The sequence below is a fragment of the Capricornis sumatraensis genome, chromosome 8 (assembly GCF_032405125.1).
Source record: "Capricornis sumatraensis isolate serow.1 chromosome 8, serow.2, whole genome shotgun sequence".
Lineage (NCBI taxonomy): Eukaryota > Metazoa > Chordata > Mammalia > Artiodactyla > Bovidae > Capricornis > Capricornis sumatraensis.
The window spans coordinates 21118948-21137337 of record NC_091076.1 but is presented as its reverse complement, the minus strand read 5'-3'; the positions used below and the strand labels follow the sequence as shown (position 1 = coordinate 21137337).

The 18390-nt window shown below is 46.3% G+C and overlaps 1 protein-coding gene across 4 annotated transcripts; it reads left to right on the top strand.

Annotated features, from left to right (window-relative positions):
* The first annotated feature begins 1849 nt into the window (after nucleotides 1–1849).
* On the top strand, nucleotides 1850–17672 carry TIRAP (TIR domain containing adaptor protein). 4 transcript variants are annotated; one of them, XM_068977255.1, is made up of 6 exons: nucleotides 1850–1916; nucleotides 12015–12138; nucleotides 12344–12502; nucleotides 14404–15000; nucleotides 15988–16047; nucleotides 16778–17672. In XM_068977255.1, exons 3-6 carry the CDS (start codon nucleotides 12436–12438, stop codon nucleotides 16795–16797), a joined length of 744 nt encoding a protein of 247 aa, XP_068833356.1. In that variant the 5' UTR covers nucleotides 1850–1916; nucleotides 12015–12138; nucleotides 12344–12435; the 3' UTR covers nucleotides 16798–17672. The 4 variants fall into 4 exon arrangements, with proteins under 4 accessions (XP_068833356.1, XP_068833358.1, XP_068833359.1 ...); XM_068977256.1 differs by lacking the exon at nucleotides 1850–1916 and adding an exon at nucleotides 8596–8673; XM_068977257.1 differs by lacking the exon at nucleotides 15988–16047.
* Nucleotides 17673–18390: the final 718 nt, after the last annotated feature.

Sequence of the window (18390 nt, the reverse complement as noted above, 5' to 3'; positions counted from 1 at the left end):
ACGACTGAAGCAACATAGCAGCAGCAGGATGTATTGGGGGTAAGGAGGTGGAAAGGGCAGGTTAAGACAAGTTTTCCTGCACAAGCTGCAAAAATGACCCTTGCCAGAAGTGGTGGTGTTTGAAGAGCGGAGATTGGAAAAGGGAGGACACCCTGGGAGAAGGGGACCCATGGATGGCAGGGAAAGCAGAGGTAAACACTCCATGCAGAGTAAAAGGAACCCTTCCTGCACACCTGGGCACTGGGGTAGCTGTCTGATGGGCTTAATCTCATCTCTCATCTACTCCTCCCACAACACTGGGAACCAGATCCCATAATCTTCATGAGGAAAGTGAGCCAAGACAGGCCCAGCACGTTCCCAAGGTCTCATCTCCAGCAGGTGATGAGCCCTGGATGTGAACCCCAGCATCTCACACCAGAGCCCCTCTGGATCACCTTACAGCACACTGCCTCCCAGGATTCCCTCTAAGTCCTTTTGGCTGGCTGCTGAGAAAAGTAGAAAGTCAGATTGAAAGGGAGGTCATGCATCTTGTTCCTTGTTGCTCAGTCGCGTAAAACTCTTTGCGACCCCATGGACTGCAGACCCCAGGCTTCCCTGTCCTTCAGTCTCCCAGAATCTGCTCAAACTCATGTCCATTGAGTCGTGATGCTATCTAACTCTCTCATCCTTTGTCATCCCCTTCTCTTCCTGCCTTCAATCTTTCCCAGCATCAGGGTCTTTCCCAATGAGTCAGTTCTTCACATCAGGTGGCCAAAGTATTGGAGCTTCAGCTTCAGTATCAGTCCTTCCCATGAATATTCAGGACTGATATCTTTTAGGATTGACTGGTTTGATCTCCTTGCAGTCTAAGGGACTCCGAAGAGTCTTCTCCACCTCGGCCCTATTCAACCACCTCCACCCTCCAGCATTTTAGGTGCACAGCAGTAGGAGGGTTTCCCACACCGACATGCCAAGGAAGATACTGACATTCCCTCCAGAGGGAAACAAGCTCAGAAAATGTCACTCCCTATATACCCCGCATCTGCTTCACAAGTCCATCAACATCCCAAAGAGAAGTCCCTTCACTCTGTTTAACCCAGCACTCGCCACCATTTGCCCATCTCACTCGGCCTGGCTTTAGTGCCTGCAGGGCAGTGCCCGGCCACGTACTTGGATTTGACCGTGAACTTCAGGGGAGCGTGGCAGGCCCGGTTGCCCTTGGCGGGGGTGGGGTGGGGGTGGGGTTGCCTGCCTCTCCGCTGTTACCACCGACTCGACTGTGCCTGGCCTTTGGAAAAGTCTGGCATCATTTTCCTCACTTGCCTGAAAAGAAAAAAAGGTATACATGCTTCCCTGGCCGGGTGTTGGAGCTTTCCCTGATAGTTCAGCTGGTAAAGAATCCGCCTGCATTGCAAGAGACGATTTCTGGGTCGGAAACCCCGGTTCGATTCCTGGGTCGGGAAGATCCGCTGGAGAAGTGTTAAGCTACCCACTTCAGTATTCTTGGGCTTCCCTTGTGGCTCAGCTGGTAGGGTGTTGAGAGGTGAATCAAATGAGTGTATCAAAGGTACTTTCCTTGTTTGACAGAGAACAGTCCCGAGCCTGCGAGTTCCGCTGCTGGTTTCGGGGAACTCGGGCGGAAAGACCTCGCTAAGCTCACGCCGGCTCAGTGGCTGCGCTGATGCCCGCGATCCTCCCCGTGGGCCCGAGGACGCGGGCGCGGAGGACTTGGCCGCCGGCGGGCAGGGCGTCCCCTCAGGCCCGGCTCTGCGCGCGGGAGCGGCGGGCGGAGGAGGGGCCGCGGGGCCTGGCGCCTCCGCGCTTCCGGGGCAGCGGGCGGCCGAAGGCACTTCCTCCGGACAGGCGGGCGGCCTCGCGCCGGAGCCCGCGCCCCGCACTGGTCGCACCAAGGTGGCGCCAGGCGCACCCAGGAGCAGGTGAGCGCTCGGACCCCGCGGGCCGGGATGGGCGGGGAGAGCAGGGGGCGGGGCCGGCAGGACCCCCGCGGGCAGAGGAGACCCCCCTTAGGCCCGCGTCCGACCCAGTCAGCGGCCGATCCCCGGTCCCCGCTCCCGGACTTGCCCGTCCCCTCCCTGGGACACCTCTGCCGGGTTCGCCATCATTTCCTCTCCGCCCCTTCACCTGGCCGCCCGTAGCACTCACACGGCGGAAACGGGGTGGAAAGGCCCTCGGAGAGCGCTGTCACCTTCTCTGTCGCCGAGAAGCTCGTGCAGAGAGTCCTTGACCCTGGGCAGCCTGGCTCGGACAGGTGGCTTCCGTCTTGACCCGTAGATTCTTTTCCCTCCAGTCTCCCGCCTCTTTCTCTGCTCGCAGCCTCTCTCTTCTCTGATGGCCTTTGTGACAGTGTTTCAGCAAGAGCAGGGCTATACTTAAGGGTAAAGGTTTGTGAGGGGGGATCCCTTCCACAGTCATTTCGTGAACCTAGGCCATGGTGTGGTTGTGACAGTAGAGTGAGACAGAGTCAGCCCCCGGTCCTCCACCTGGAGACACTGGGAAACACACACACCCAGCCAAGTGCAGCTGAGAGATGGGAGGATGGGGTACACACTCACTGAGCTGACCCAGGGGCTACGGACAGTCAGAAATTACCCACCATCAGAGGAAGTCGCGGTCTAGTTAGTTTTAAAACCTTTATAAAAATGGATGTACAACCTACACGCAGAAAAGTGCCCAGATCTTAAGTGTACAGCGTACCCAGTGTCACTGGAGGATAAATAAACCATCATTCACACTCCAGGTGCCCTTCTGGGGGAGGTGTCTTCGAATCACTTCCACCTAAGGGTGACTGCTACCCTGGCTTTAACATCATAAATAATTTTATTTGGGTTTGAACTTTGAAAACTTGGGGTCATACTTCTGTACTTTTGTGTGTGGTGTTTTGTGCTCAATATGTTGATTAACTCTTGTTGCATTTAGTGGTGGGGCTTCCCTGGCAGCTTAGCAGTGAAGAATCTGCCTGCAATGCAGGAAATGTGGTTCGATCCCTGGGTCAGGAAGTTCCCCTGGAGGGCAGCATGGCAACCCACTCCAGTATTCTTGGCTGGGAAATGCCATGGACAGCGGAGACTGGCAGGCTACAGTCCATGGGGTCGCAAAGAGTCAGACACGACTGAAGCGACTTATGCATGCATGTATCGGTAGTTCACTTATTTTCATTGATGTGTAATTTTGCGCTGTATGGATCGACCCCAGTTTATTTCTGCATTCTACTGGATACATAGATTGATGGATATGGATTGTTTCCAGCGTGGAGTTGTTGTAAATAGTTATGCTGAGGCTTTCTTATGGTTGTCTTTCGGTGAGCATGTGTAAGTGCTTCTGCTGAGTATATTCCTAGAAGTGGAATATAGTGCCAAACAGTTTTTCAAAGTCCCTGTACCAATTTACACTCCTACAGGCAGTGCATGAGTTCCTCTTTCTTCACTTGCTTACCAGTACTTGGTACTGTCTGTCCTCTTCATTGTAGCCATCCTGCTGAGTGAGGGGAAGTCGGGTTGCACTGAGGTTTAATTTGCATTTTTTCTGATGACTAATGAGTTGTGCATCTTTTCATGTCTGCTGGGCATTTGGATATCCTTTTGTGAAGCGTCTGTTCGATTCTGCCGCCTGTTTTTCCCAATTCATTGTTTCTTTTCTCCTTAGCAGTTTGTAAGAGTTCCTAAATACTATGGATATGAGACATATTGGATATGTGATATTTTCTGTCTGAGGAGATTGCTTTTTCACTCTCTTGATGATGTCTTTTGAAGAACAGAAGTTCTTCAATTTAACATTGTCCAGTTTATCATTTTTTCCTTATGGTTCTATTACTTATGTTCAGTTTTTTTCTGCTTCTTTTTTTTCAATCGTTACCTATTGGGGACATAGGGGGTGTGCGAAATGGGTGAAGGCAGTCAAAAAGTATAGACTTCCAGCTATAAAATAAAGAAGTTCTGGGGATGTAGTGAACAGCATGGTGACTATAGTTAATAATACTGCATTGTGTATTTGAAAGTTGCGAAGGCAGTAGTACTTAAAAGTTTTGAGGACAAGAAAAAAATTGCAAGTATATAGTAATAGATGCTAACTAGACTAACTCCAGTACTTTGGCCACCTCATGCAAAGAGCTGACTCATTGGAAAAGACTCTGATGCTGGGAGGGATTGGGGGCAGGAAGAGAAGAGGACGACAGAGGATGAGATGGCTGGATGGCATCACTGACTCGATGGACAAGTCTGAGTGAACTCGGGGAGTTGGTGATGGACAGAGAGGCCTGGCATGCTGCGATTCATGGGGTCGCAAAGAGTCGGACACGACTGAGCGACTGAACTGAACTGAACTGAGACTTATTGTGATGATCATTTCTAAATATCTAAATAAATTGAATCATCATGTTGTTCACCTAAACTAGTACAATGTTAGATGTCAATTATATCTCAGATTTTAAAAATCAGGAAAATGATCATAGTCAGGAAGATAATCGCCTATATTTTCTTCTAAAAGCTTTGTTGGGATTCTCATGTAAATCTACTATCGATTTGAAATTACTTTTTTAGTATGTTGGAGTATGTGGGTCAAGATTCATTTGGTCCTACGAGGTGGTCTAAATTGACCCAGACCACCTTTCCCACTGTACTGCAGTGTCAGCTTTGTTATAAACCAGGAGAGTATATAGATGTGGGTCTGTTTCTGAACACCTTGTTCTTCCATTAGTTTGTCCTTGTATATGAATATCATTGTGCCTTAATTACTGTTGTTTTATACTGTCTTTATTATGCTGCTAGTTGAAGTCCTCTCAAAGTTCCTCTTTAAGAATTTTAGTTTTTTTTTATATATATCTGACCTCCCCACCCCCAAGCCTTTTTCAAAAATATATAAAAAGCAATCATTTTGAAAGCTCAAAAGGAAACTAATGTATAAAGGCATAATTTATAAACTGTATCCATCATTAAATTCATTGCTGCCACAATCTATATTACATTCAATGCCTGCAAATTTACATGAGACCTATGCAAAGCACATAAAAAGTAAATTCACATCATTTTAGTTTAAAACGACCTTTAGGATATAGTTTTAAAACAAAGGGAGTTTTTTACAACTTAGGAACTGTTTTCCAAAGACCAGTTTGCTACATTTGACAAAATACAGCAACACATTAAAATGCTTCCCATTTATGTTTGGTCAGTAAGATATATTCCTATGTGACTGAAATACAGCTAAGGTTTTAGATTTTAACAACCAAAGTCACAATGCTTTTGGCTGATAATTTAGGGAGTTCCCTGGTACATTGACTAGTGGTTAGGATTCATCACTGTCAACTGCTATGACCCAGATTCCATCCCTGGTCTGGGAACTGAGATCTCACAGGCTGTACAGTCAAAATATAAAAAAATAAAATAGTGGGCACTTCTATACACACATGCACACACACACACACACACACACACGAAAATTTTGACTTGCTGTTTGTTTATTTTTGGCTGTGCGGGGTCTTCACTGCTGTGCGGACTTTCTCTAGTTGTGACAAGCAAGGGCTCCTCTCTAGTTGCAGTGCGTGGGCCTCTCATTGCAGTAGCTTCTCCCCTTATGGAGCATGGGCTCTAGCTGCTTGGGCTTCAGTAGCTGTAGCCTGTGGGCTTGGTAGTTGTAGCTCTGGGCTTCTAGGGCACAGGCTCAGTAGTTGCAGCGAACAGGCTTAGTTGGTTCTTAGCTTGTGGGATCTTCCCAGACCAGGGACTGAACCCGAGTCTCCTGCATTGGCAGGCAGATTCTTTACCACTGAGCCACCAGGGAAGCCCTTGACATGTTTGGTGCTGGTTTAGTCGCCAAGTCCTGTCCAACTCTTGCGACCCCACGGACTGTTGCCCGCCAGTCTCCTCTGTCCATGGGATTTTCCAGACAAGAATACTGGAGTGGGCTGCCATTCCCTTCTCCAGGGGATCTTCCTGACCCAGGAATCGAACCCCAGTCTCCTTCATTGCAGGCAGATTCTTTGCTGACTCAGCTATGTTTAAAAGTCTTCAAAATTTACAAAATGTAGTGCTGAAAGCATTTGTACTTTGTTATATATTCAGCAAAAAGATTTAGTTTAATATAGATTATAAGACTTCAGTTAATTACCCAGAGTTCTATGACTATTTTCTGCCTGCTAGAGTCCCATCTTAAATCTGACTTTATAGCAAAATCAGTAGTTTGAAATTTATTTCACAAAATCAATCCCAAGATGTGCTGGGCACTTTTCAATTATTCCACTGCTTATATACATCGAGACAAGTGGTTCCTTGTGTCAGAATTACCTGAGAGCTCTTAAAAAATACAGACTTGCAGGCCCCACTTTATTGAATAAGAATTTCCAGAGGTAGCTATTTGTAAATTAATTAATTATTGCTTATTTTTGGCTGTGCTGGGTCTTCGTTGGTGCACACAGGCTTTCTCCAGTTGCGGTGTGTGGGGACTACTCTAGTTTCGGTTCATGGGCTTCTCGTTTCTGTGGCTTCTCTCGTTGCTGAACACCAGCTTTACGGTTCACAGGCTTCAGTGGTTGGGGCATATGGACTCAGCAGCATGTGGGATCTTCCTGGAGAGGAGATCAAACCCATGTCCCCTGCACTGGCAGGCAGATTCTTAACCACTGGACCACCAGAGAGGTCTAGTAGCTATATTTTTTTAAAGTTTTCTCAGTGATAATGATATGCAGCTTCATTTGGGAACCACTGCTGCAGCCCAGTAGATCAGTCTTTAGGTGCATCAGAATCCTGGAGTATTTGGGGGTTTTTTGTTAGTATTTTTGTGTGTGTGTATTTTGTTTTTTTGGCTTTGTGTGTGTGTGTGTGTGTGTGTGTGTGTGTGTGTGTGTGTGTGTGATTTCAGTTTTTTTGCTTGATTGGTTTTTGTTTGTTTTGCCGCAATATGCAGCTTGCAGGATCTTAGTTCTCCAACCAGGAATTGAAACCAAGGCCCCAGCACTGAGAGCACCGAGTCCCAACCACTGGACTGTCAGGGAATTCCTGGGGGTACTTGTTTAAAAACCAGGTTCCCAAGTCTTCCTCCCAGAGATGTGATTCAGTGGATTTGGGGTGGGGCATAGGAACTGGCATTTTTAAACTCTTCATTGTGATTGGTCCCTGTGTTCACTTAAGTGATGCATGACGAATTACTACAAATTTAGCAGCTAAACCAACACCTGTCTGTTACCTCAAAGTTTCTGTGGATGAAGGGCCGGGGAAAGGCTTGGCTGAGTCTTTTGCTGGGGTCTTACCCAGCCAGCAGTCCAGGTGTTAGCTAGGGCTGTGGTGCCATCAGAGACACAAATGCGAAAAGAATCACTAATAAGCCCGCTCAGGTTATTTGTTGGCAGAATTCATCTCCTTGAAGCTGTAGGACTGAGGTTAGTTCTTGCTGGCCGTTAGCGGGACACCACTCTTGGCATCTCAAGGCTGCCCAAAATTCCTTGACACCTGACTCATAACATAGGAAATTCTCCCAAGTTAGCAATGGAGTCTCTTTCCAGTCTGCTAAGATGGACTTTTACACCCACTCCCATGCACACACGTAAATCTGTATTAATACACAATATCCATATATTGTGTGTTTCTATTCATCAATAGGTATTCATTATACCTAGTGATACATACATGCAATATGTATATTTGCTATTATATATAAATACTTATATATATAAATTACACACAATATAAATATATTTATATTATTTATAAATATATGTATATAAATATTTACATACAATATAATATAAATATCTAAATATTTATATACACATCTTATATAGCAAATATACATACTGTATATATATATCAATAAGTATAAACATATATACACACATGATTAGATTACTAATTATATCATCTATATATGTATGTATACATTTATAAACCTATGCTTGCGCACACACACACGCACCGTACGCATAGTAACATAGTATGTGAATGACATACTACAACCTTCACCATACCCTGTTGTAAGAAGTTATATGTCCTGTCCATGCTCACAGTTGTGAACATTGGGGCCACCTTAGTGTCCATAACTGTATTGTGTCTATCAAGCTATTAACAATTCATTTCAGCACTTAAAAAAAATACTTATTTTGACTGTGCCAGGTCTTAAGTTGCAGCATGCAGGATCTTTAGTTGTAGCATTCAGTGAACTCTTATGTGGGATCTAGTTCCCTGACCGGGGATCAAACCTCGGCCCCCTGCATTGGAAGCGGGGAGTCTTAGCCACTGGACCACCAAGAAAGTCCCATAATTTCAGCACTTTAAGGGACATTGTCCTGCAAGTTCTAATGAATCTTGACCTGACAAGTGTTTCAGCAAGTGTTTGAGCCTTTGAAACCAATGTTCTTAATTTTGCAGTCAAAGATCAAATGAAGTGTAGATGATACTATATCCATCAAAGAAGTGAACAACTCCCTCGAACAGTTTAGACCTTTAAGCAGACCAGTTTTTAGCACTTAGAGTCAATGCTTTCTCTATTCAGTAGCCTCACATACAATCAAAGATTGTATATTACTTTCCCATTGCTTCTGTAACAAAGTACCACAAAGAGTGGGTTCGTACTGAATACATTTATTATCTTATAGATGCCGTGCATCCCTTCTGGAGTTTCTAGGGAGGAATCAAGGTCTTTGCCTTTTCCGACTGCTGGAGGGTGCCGCGTTCCCGCTGATAGCCCCAGGTTGGCAGAATTCATCTCCTTGAAGAGGAGCCCCACAGTACCCCGACCTCTGCTTCTGCTGTCACATCTCCTCTCACTCTGACCCTTCTAACTCTTCTAAGACCTCTGCGATTACACTGGCCCACCTCGATAATCCAGGCTCATCTTCCCATCTCCAGACCCTTAATCACATCTGCAAAGTCTGCTTCTTCCAAGTAAGGTAGCTTATTTTCACCCAGGATTAGGATGTGGATGTCTTTGGGGGACCACTGTGGCATCTTCCACAGATAATATTTCCTGTTTAACAGAAATGGAATAGGAATTAGATAAGATACATAATCATATATCTTCATAGGTTTCAGTACATTCCCTATACAATAGATACTGGAGACCAGTTAGATATTGAATAATACTTAATACACTTTGGGTTTTATTCAGTGGAGCTTTATAGTATTTCTCTCACATACTAAGTTCCTTCTTATAATATTGAAAAAGTATTCTAAAAACACTGACAGTAACATGCTACTGTTTTTTGGTTTTGGTTTTGTTTTGAAGAAGCTCTTCACTAATTATCTATCAAGTTTTTGTAATTGTCTACAAAGTAGATATTTAGGTCTATATCCTTCTACTTGATGAACTGTTTAAAGGAACAGGGAAAAGTGATTACAGAACAAACCAGAGACTAGACGGAGTGAGTGATGAGAACTTCCAGTTGGAGATTTGGGTTCATTAGCTTCTTGCCTGCCTGACAAGTATGTCTTCTACATCTAACACACGACTATTACTAAAGCTTGTCAAGATTAAAGCATATCTGCGTGTGATCGCTCCACAACCTCGGCTGCACGAGAACTGAAAAGAAACAAGGAAAATGCAGTAGGATTTCAGATTCTAGGAAGCAGACAGTGTACACAGTTAATGGAACTGATCTTCATTCTTGCTCAATTTTCCTTTGTCAAAGATGCTATGTCCTGTGTTTGAACTTTTCCATAATGTCTGTCACTAGGGCTTATACCAGTCCACTTCCAGTGGCTATTGGGCAATTGGATTTCTTCCTAAACAAACAATGAAAAAACACAGCTACTAAAAATCAGCATGTAGTGTCAAAAGGGTAAATAATTTGATAAACTGAGAAACTGAATCTTAAATCTACATTGGTTAAGTATTCTAAAGTTTTATGTTAATTTTGAACCTTTAAGCTGTCATAAAAATATCAAATCAGTCTCCAGTTTGTGTGTCAAAGCCAAATAATGAATTTTCAAATTAAAACACAATTGAAAACACATTTAAGATAAAAAGTAAGTAGCATGTCTACTCCTGAGGTGCTGGGGGCGGGGAGTGGGGCAGGGAGGGGAAGGACATCCTGAATGGCTGAAATGAAGATGTCAAGAGACAGCGACTCCTAGACTTCCTTGCTGGTCCAGTGGTTAGGACTCCAATGTAGGGGGCCTGGGTTCGATCCTTGGTCGGGGAACAAGAGCCCATGGGCTGCAACTAAGACCTGGCACAGCCAAATTAAAGTAAAAAAACAACTCCCAAATCTAACAGTAGTTACTAGGCACTGCCTCAGCCTCTCCACTTAGGGGGTGTGAAATCCAAAGCATATTCGCTGGGAAAAGAAACACAAATCTTTGTTAATGTTCCCATTTTCGTGTGTTTTTGGCTGGCTTAGCAGCTGTCTGCTTTGCTCTTTCAAACATGCCTCTTCCCAAGCCCATCCCAACTCCTCCTCCTGCCCCCGAACACCTGCCCCACCTCTGCTGCTGCAGTTCAAGTTCTCTTTTTGAACTTTTACATGTTTTCATGAATCATCAGTACCTCTTGTCTTCTCTCCGTCGGCTTGGCATAAGGGTGTTCAGCATTTAGCCGAATGAAGCATATTTGTCCAACGTTGAAAGACTTTCTTCAACTTCTGAAAACTCTTTCTCAGTGTGTCTATTCAGACATGTCCTTTCTCTGTGGCTTCCCAGGGCGGTGGGCAGGGAGGGGGCGGTGGGCAGGGAGGGGGCGGTGGGCAGGGAGGGGGCGGTGGGCAGGGAGGGGGCGGGGCAGGGTTGTCTTGACCTCTGCAGGTCCATCAAATAGTGAGACAGCAGCCCTTGCTCTAGTGCCCCGTTCTCTGCCTTCATCTCCAGAAGCCACTAGATCTCAGTGACTCTGTTTCAGATCAGGTGGGCTCTGCTCCACACAGTATCCTCCCAGAAACCTAAGCAGAAAGAGTCTCCGCCATCAGGGACATTGTGGTGGAAAGAGAACACAGCAAGTTGCCATCTGAGGGAGTCTTGGTCCTTTGCATTTCCATATAAATGTTAATGCCTTTTGACAGTCCCTTCCCTCCACTTCCAAAAAGTAAACCAACAACCTTCTGGAATTTGGAAAAACATTGACTATATCCCTCCAGTATCTGGCTTGTTTTATTTTTTAAAATGTTTATTTGCTGCACTGGGGCTTAGTTTCATCATACAGGGTCTTTCATCATGGCATGTGGACTCTCTAGGTGAGGCTCTTGGGCTTAGTAAGTCTGCGGCATATAGGATCTTAGTTCCTCCACCAGGGATTGAACCCAGGTCCCCTGCATTGCAAGGTGGATTCTTTTTTTTTTTTTTTTATTGCTTATATATATATATTTTTTAAATTTTAAAATCTTTAGCAAGGTGGATTCTTAACCACTGGACCACCAGGGAAGTCCCTGGATTATTTTATTTTTTCATTTATATTTATTTATTATTTTCTCTATTTGTGAAGAGCAGGTGCTTGGGCTTCTCATCTTGTTGCGGAGCATTAACAGGCTCTAGAGTGCGGAGGCTTCAGTAGTTGCAATTTTTGGGTTCTATAACACAAGCTCAACAGCTGTGGCAAACGGGCTTAATTGCCCCAGGCGTATGGAATCGTCCCGGACGAGAAATCGAACCCATGTCTCCTGCATTGGCAGGCAGATTCTTTACCACTCAGCTAACAGGGTAATTTTTTCCTGAACATTTATGCCATGCACTTTACATAAATCATCTCATGTAGTCTTCACAATAATGCTGAGTAGGCTGCAGTATTATTCCCATTTCACAGATGGAAAAACTTGTTTTGCAAGAGTAAGTAGTTTACCAGAGGCCCCAGTTCATAAGAGATCTAGGAACTCTGCCTGCAGAGTGTGTAAACTTTACCACTTTGTGCAGCTGAGGGAGAGAGGGAGGGAGAAAGGGCTGGATAGCTGGGGGGTGGATGGAGGGAGTTATTTGGGGAAACGCAGGCTTGGAGGAAAAGTCCTCCAAGGTTTCTTACATATGCTGGCTTTCTACTGCAAAATATCTGTATACCTTGACACATAATTATTTGTTCAAATAGCAACAGACCTTCTTCTCTGATTTCAGCATTTACACAGGAAGTTCCTACAACGAGGTGCTTGCCAGTCACCCTTCCCCAGATCCCGAATGCAACCCTGGCCAGGTGGCGCAGAGGACAGTCACTCTGCTGGTCATGCTGAGCTCATACTCTGTAAGTCTGATCACTACACAGATTGGGGTTTCACTAGAAACCAGCTCTAATCCCAGTGGTGGCTGACCCTAATCCCATAAGGGACCCATTTAGAGACTGAGCCTCTGTCAGGCACCCAGAGAGAAAGAACTCCCAGAGCCCATGCCCAGGGACTGGGAGTAAGGTAGGTCCAGCTTTTGTGACCTGCTCTCTCTGTCTCTTGTAGAATGGCTGTTCCATGAGGTCAAGACTGGGGCCCCTCCCTTCTCCCACTTTACCAATGCCTGGTCTCATGGGGTTAGTTTGGAGCCCAGCACGATGGCATCATCAACCTCCTCCCCGGCTCCTGGCTCCAGGTCCAAGAAGCCTCTGGGCAAGATGGCTGGTGAGTGGACACAGACTCCTAATTCCAGGAGGCTGCCTGGTCCCCAAACATAGGCCCTGGAGAGATTCAAAGGAGGCTGATGGTGGCGGGGAGTGGTCCTGTCTTGAGCTCAGTGCCCAGGGCTCTGTGGGGAGTGAGGAGGTGTGCCTCTGGGAGCCTTCAATCATTTCGGCTCACTGGTCTCCCAGGTGTGCTCAGCTAATCTTCCCAGCCTGGAAACCACCATGCTGAGCACTTGACTTGATGTCTCTTGTCATCTAAATCACTCAGAACCATTCAGAGGAAGGAGATAAGCAGAGCAGACAGAGAGGACAAATCCACCTCCAGAACACCAAACTTTCTGTCCTGATCAGAAGCTGCAGAGGCTGAGCTGAAATTATATGGAGTACTCAACAATATGCCAGATATGGCATTATTTCCTCTAACCTTCAACAACAACTGAAATGAACCCATTTTCCAGATAAGGAAGTGGAAACATTGCCTGGCTTGTTTAAGGTCATCCAGAAAGCAAGCGGTCCACAATCAAATCTGTGGGACCCTCCAAAGTGTGGTTTGGAATCAATCAGTGCTAAGGTCTGCAGGAGTTCTGGACAGTGACCTCCTTCCACATTTCCACTTTACCCATTTGGCAGGAAGCTAGGATTTCCCAGGGCTTCCCAAGTGGCGCTGGTGGAAAAAACCTGCCTGCCAATGTGGGAGACATAAGAGATGTGGGTTCGAGCCCTGGATTGGGAAGATCCCCTGGAGGAGGATATGGCAACCTACTCCAGTATTCTTGCTGGAGAATCCCATGGACAGAGGAGCTAGTGGGCTACAGTCCACAGGGTCGTGGAGTCGGACATGATTGAGGAGACTTAGCATGCACGTACCTAGCACGTAGGATTTCTCATGGCCAAAAGGTGCCAATCCCTGCCTCTCTTTCGCTCCCCTTAATCTAAATCCACCTCCCCTGAGTGCTAAAAGTGGGTTTGGGGACTAACTGACATTTACCAGCTTAACATAATTCTGCTTACAGACTCACAGATGGTTGACTAGTCATCTCGTGGGAAGTTCTGGTTAGGATGAGGGTATCAGAAACTAAAGGGCGTGGAGCAGGCAAAGCTATCTTCCCTAATCAGGCTGGTAAAACAGCTAGAGTTGTTGTTGTTGTTTCTCATATTGTTGTTATACCAAAGATTTTTTTAATTATTGAGGTATAATTGACATACGCTATTCCATTAGTTTCAGATGTACAACATAATGATCCAGCATTTGTATACATTGTGAGATAATCATCACACTAATTCTAGTTAACATCCATCACCTTACAGTTCCTTCTTGTGATGAGAACTTTTAAGATCTACTCTTAGTAACTTTCAAATATGCAGTACAGTAGGACAAGCTGGTTTTACATCTCTGCTGACTTATAAAACTGCCAGGCTTATTTATTTATTTTGGCTGTTCTGGGTCTTTGTTGCTGTGTGTGGGCTTTCTCTAGTTGCAGTGTGCAGGCTTCTCATTGCAGTGACTTCCCTTGCTGAGGAGCTTGGGCACATGGGCACCAGTAGTTTCTGCTCATGGGCTCTAGAGTGAGGGCTGGAGCTTAGTTCCCCGGAGGCACGTGGAATCTTCCTGGACCAGGGCTGAAACCTGTGTCCCCTGCATTGGCAGGCAGATTCTCAACCATCGGGCGACCGGGGAAGTGCAAACAACCAGCTTTTATGTATCCCCCAAACCTTGAAAAACAAGGGGAAGTTTGGGGCAAGTCTTGAGGGATGGACACAGTACACAGAACAGCTGGTGTGAGAAGGTGGGCAGGGGAGACGGATTGGGGTCCCTCCCGAGGTGACTTTTCTCTGGAGGGGTCCGGAGGAAGCCCCTGCTGAGAACTCCAAGCCTAAGCAATGCCTCTCTCCCTGCAGACTGGTTCAGGCAGGCCCTGTCGAGGAAGCCCACGAAGATGCCCGCCTCCCCAGAAAGCGCCCTCAGTGACGTTTCACAGCCGAGCTCACTGGACAGCCCTCCATCCCTGGGCCCCAGCTCAGAGGTGTCTCCCATCCCTACACCGTCGCCCGGGGGCGCCAGCAGTGGCAGCGGCAGCAGCAGCACCGGCCGCTGGAGCAAGGCCTACGATGTGTGCGTGTGCCACAGCGAGGAGGACCTGGTGGCCGCCCAGGAGCTGGTCTCCTACCTGGAGGGCGGCGCCGCCAGCCTGCGCTGCTTCTTGCAGCTTCGCGACGCCACCCCCGGCGGCGCCATCGTGTCCGAGCTGTGCCACGCGCTCAGCAGCAGCCACTGCCGCGTGCTGCTGATTACCCCCGGCTTCCTCCGGGACCCGTGGTGCAGGTACCAGATGCTGCAGGCGCTGAGCGAGGCCCCCGGGGCCGAGGGCCGCACCATCCCCCTGATGTCCGGCCTCAGCAGAGCCGCCTACCCCGCGGAGCTCCGATACATGTACTTCGTGGACGGCCGCGGTCCCGAACGTGGCTTCCGCCAAGTCAAGGACGCTGTCATGCGGTGTAAGCATTGGGGAAGGGCTTGCTCTACCTGGGCTTTTAGGAGACACCAGTGTGGCCTAGTATGGGCTTCACTCTATTTTATCTTTTTAGGAAAATATTTGTCTGCTCAGCATCTTTTAGCTGGCGGGGATCTTCCTTGAAGCAAGAAGGCTCTTTCAGTTGTCACGTGAGAACCCTTAGTTGCAGGGAGGCAGGATCTAGTTCCCTGACCAGGGATGGGACAACCAGTACCCCCTCTGCCCCACATTGGGAGCACAGCCTTAACCACTGGACCACCAGGAAAGGCCCTAGGCTTCACTTGATTGCACTTGGCAAATGCTGTGTTTTGTTTTGTTTTGATTTTCTTTTTTTTTTTTACAAACAGGTTTGTGGCAACCTTTCCTGGTCAGATGATAATTAGCTTTTTTTTTCTTTTTTAGCATTATTTATTTTTAAATTAGGGCTTCCCTGGTGGCTCAGATGGTAAAGAATCTGCCTGCAATGCAGGAGACCCAGATTTGATCCCTGGGTGGGGAAGAGATCACCACTGGAGAAGGAAATGGCAACCCACTGCAGTATTCTTGTCTGGAGAATTCCATGGACACAGGAGCCTGGTGGACTACAGTCCATGGGGTCACAAAGAGTCGGATACGACTGAGCAGTTGTTCCTATTCCTATTTTTTAATTAAGGCATGTACATTTTTTTAAATCAACTTTTTATTGAAGTTTATTTGATTTACAATGTTGTGTTAATTTCTGCTCTACAGCAAAGTGATTCAGTTATACATATTTTTTAAATCTTTTCCATTATAGTTAATCATAGGATATTGGATATAGTTCTCTGTGAAGGTATGTACATTGTTTTTAAAAACATCATGCTTTTGAACACTTAATAGACGACAGGAGAGTATAAACATAACTTTTACATGCACTGGGAAGCCAAAGAATTTGTGACTCACTTGACTGCAATATTTGCTTTATTATGGTGGTCTGTAACTGAACCTGAAGTGTTTCCGAGGTCTGCCTGTAGTTCAGGATGCAGGCTCTGGAGAAGACCGTGTTACCTGGGTGAGTTACTTAACTGCTCTGTGCCTGGGTTTTCTCATTGGTTGAATGAGAATTCTATTATATACCTAAATAAGTATGTACACTAAGCAGGTATTCAGGATACTTCCTGCCACATGTAAAGTACTCATAACAGGCAAGGCCTAGCACATGTCAAGTCCTCAATAAATACTAGCCATTAACTTCATTACTGGGACTTTCCAGGTAGCTCAGTGGGTAAAGAATTAGCCTGCAATGCAGGAGTCACGGGTTGGATCCCTGGGTTGGAAAGATGCCCTGGAGGAGAAAATGGCAACCCACTCCAGTATTCTTGCCTGGGAAATCCCATGGACAGAGGAGTCTGGTGGGCTACAGTCCATGGGGTCGCAAAGAGTTGGACACGACTGAGCGACTGAACATACACACACATAAACATCATCATTACTAGTATTAATAGTATTAGATTTCTCTCATTGAGGTCAGGTTGGCCTCAAGAGCTAGGAATGTCTACCAAGAGCTAGGAACATGCCAGGAGGGACCCTGGTTTAGTATTGGTTTGGTAAAGCAAGCAGGTGCAAAATAATAGGAAAGGATTGCCCATGACAAGCATATCCAGGGAGGGGCAATATGTAACAGTGGGTTTGGAAGGTAAAATGTAGACTAAAAGGCAGCGGAGGCGGGGAGCTGTTGGGGAAACAGAGATGCTGGGATCTGAGTATGATGACAAGCTCTGCGCCTCTTGGATCTCTTTCAGACCTGCAGACCCTTGGCTGATGCTTGATCCGTCACCACAGCACCCAGAAAGTTGGAGCAAAGTGGGAAATGGAGTTAGAGGGACCAGGGCCTGGGATTTCAGGAGACACACTGAGTTCTAAGGAGTGAGTTTGCAGGACATTGCATGTGACCCAGGGAAGTTGGGGAGTACCCCCAGGAAGGCCTGGTGAGGCTGGGGACTCCCCCTGGAAGGCCTGGGGAGACTGGGGACTTTCCCAAAAAGGCCTGGGGAGGCTGGGGATCCCCCAGGAAGGCCTGGAAGAGCCAGAAAGTGGAGGTGGGAGGAAGTGCTGATACCAAGATATGGCCCACGTGATGCCACCTGCGTGACTGGACATGAAGCCTGGCAGGTCGTGTCTGTGTCTTCATCCCCTGTAATCGGGCACTGGTGTTGAGGTGCATTCCTCTTGAAGAGGTGGCTCACCTGAGTAAGGAGCTGGAATCCTGGACCACTTGCCTCAGCTGCGTGGTTTTCCACGGTGTCCAGGGAAGCCCTCAGCAGGCATCAGGAAAAAGCAACAGGTATGGTGTCTTTCACACTCATACTCCTGCTGGGGTCTCCCTGTGATGTCGTTCACATCTGAAAGGTATAAGGAAGATGCCCTCAGCATTGTTGTTTCCACTGCACGCCTGTCATTCAAGACCCACACCCAGAGACCATTCAGAAGAGATAGGAGAGGGCAGGGAGCAGGTGGGGTGAAGAGAAGGGAAACTCAGACCTTTTAGCTGGGATCAAAAGCCCACTCACCGATGCACTGTCATGGGGGCTTCATCAGGGGTCTGGCCAGAACTCATGCTTTCTCATGCAGAGAGCTCCTCATCTCTGCACTCAGAGGAATCAGCATATTTCCTCTGGAGGATGGTATGTTTTCAATAAAACTTGTTGCTGAGCTGAAATGAACTTACTATTTCCCTGATGTATACTTTTGTGTCTCTTCGTCCACTCCCCTCCGACACATCTCCTTTTACTGAAAAAATATATACACATATATGTATTTTTAAAAACAGATATAATTGACATATATTAGTTTCAAGTGTACATGATTTGCTATCTGCATATATGAAAAAACCTTTAATTACAAATTGTCTTATTATATATGAAAAGACTAAAGAATAATGTAGTACACTCACGTACTCTACACCCAGCTTAGAAACAGACCCTCACAGGCCCCATGTTGCTCCCTATCTGCCCTTAATTATATTCTCCTTCCTTCTCCTACTAGAAGTAACCATTATCCTAAATTGTGAATGTTATCACTCTTAGCTCTTCTCTAGAAATTTATTACATATGTATGCATCCCTGACAGCATACATGGTTTTGTATTGTAAATAAGTGGTGTTATGTTTACAGATTATGCAAATTCCTTCCTTTGGCCATATGTTTGTGAGATGTATCCATGTTGATGCATGGAGCTCCAGTACAGTCACTTTCATTCCATTATGTAAATATACCACTGTCTAGCTGCACATTCTTTTACAAATGGACACTGGGTTGTTTCCAGTTTTTTTTTTTTTGCTATTGAAAACAATAAGCCTGTGAGCATTTTTATTCTTGTATATGTTTTCCAGGGCAAGATCTTCTAGGATTTAACC

What these genes read in the sequence shown, in the direction of transcription:
- TIRAP (XM_068977255.1), top strand. Translation starts at nt 12,436, where the DNA reads ATGGCATCATCAACCTCCTCCCCGGCTCCTGGCTCCAGGTCCAAGAAG. An exon ending in GCCTCTGGGCAAGATGGCTG is followed by an intron (nt 12,503 to 14,403) that starts GTGAGTGGACAC and finishes CTCTCCCTGCAG; the next exon opens with ACTGGTTCAGGCAGGCCCTG. An exon ending in CAAGGACGCTGTCATGCGGT is followed by an intron (nt 15,001 to 15,987) that starts GTAAGCATTGGG and finishes CTGAACCTGAAG; the next exon opens with TGTTTCCGAGGTCTGCCTGT.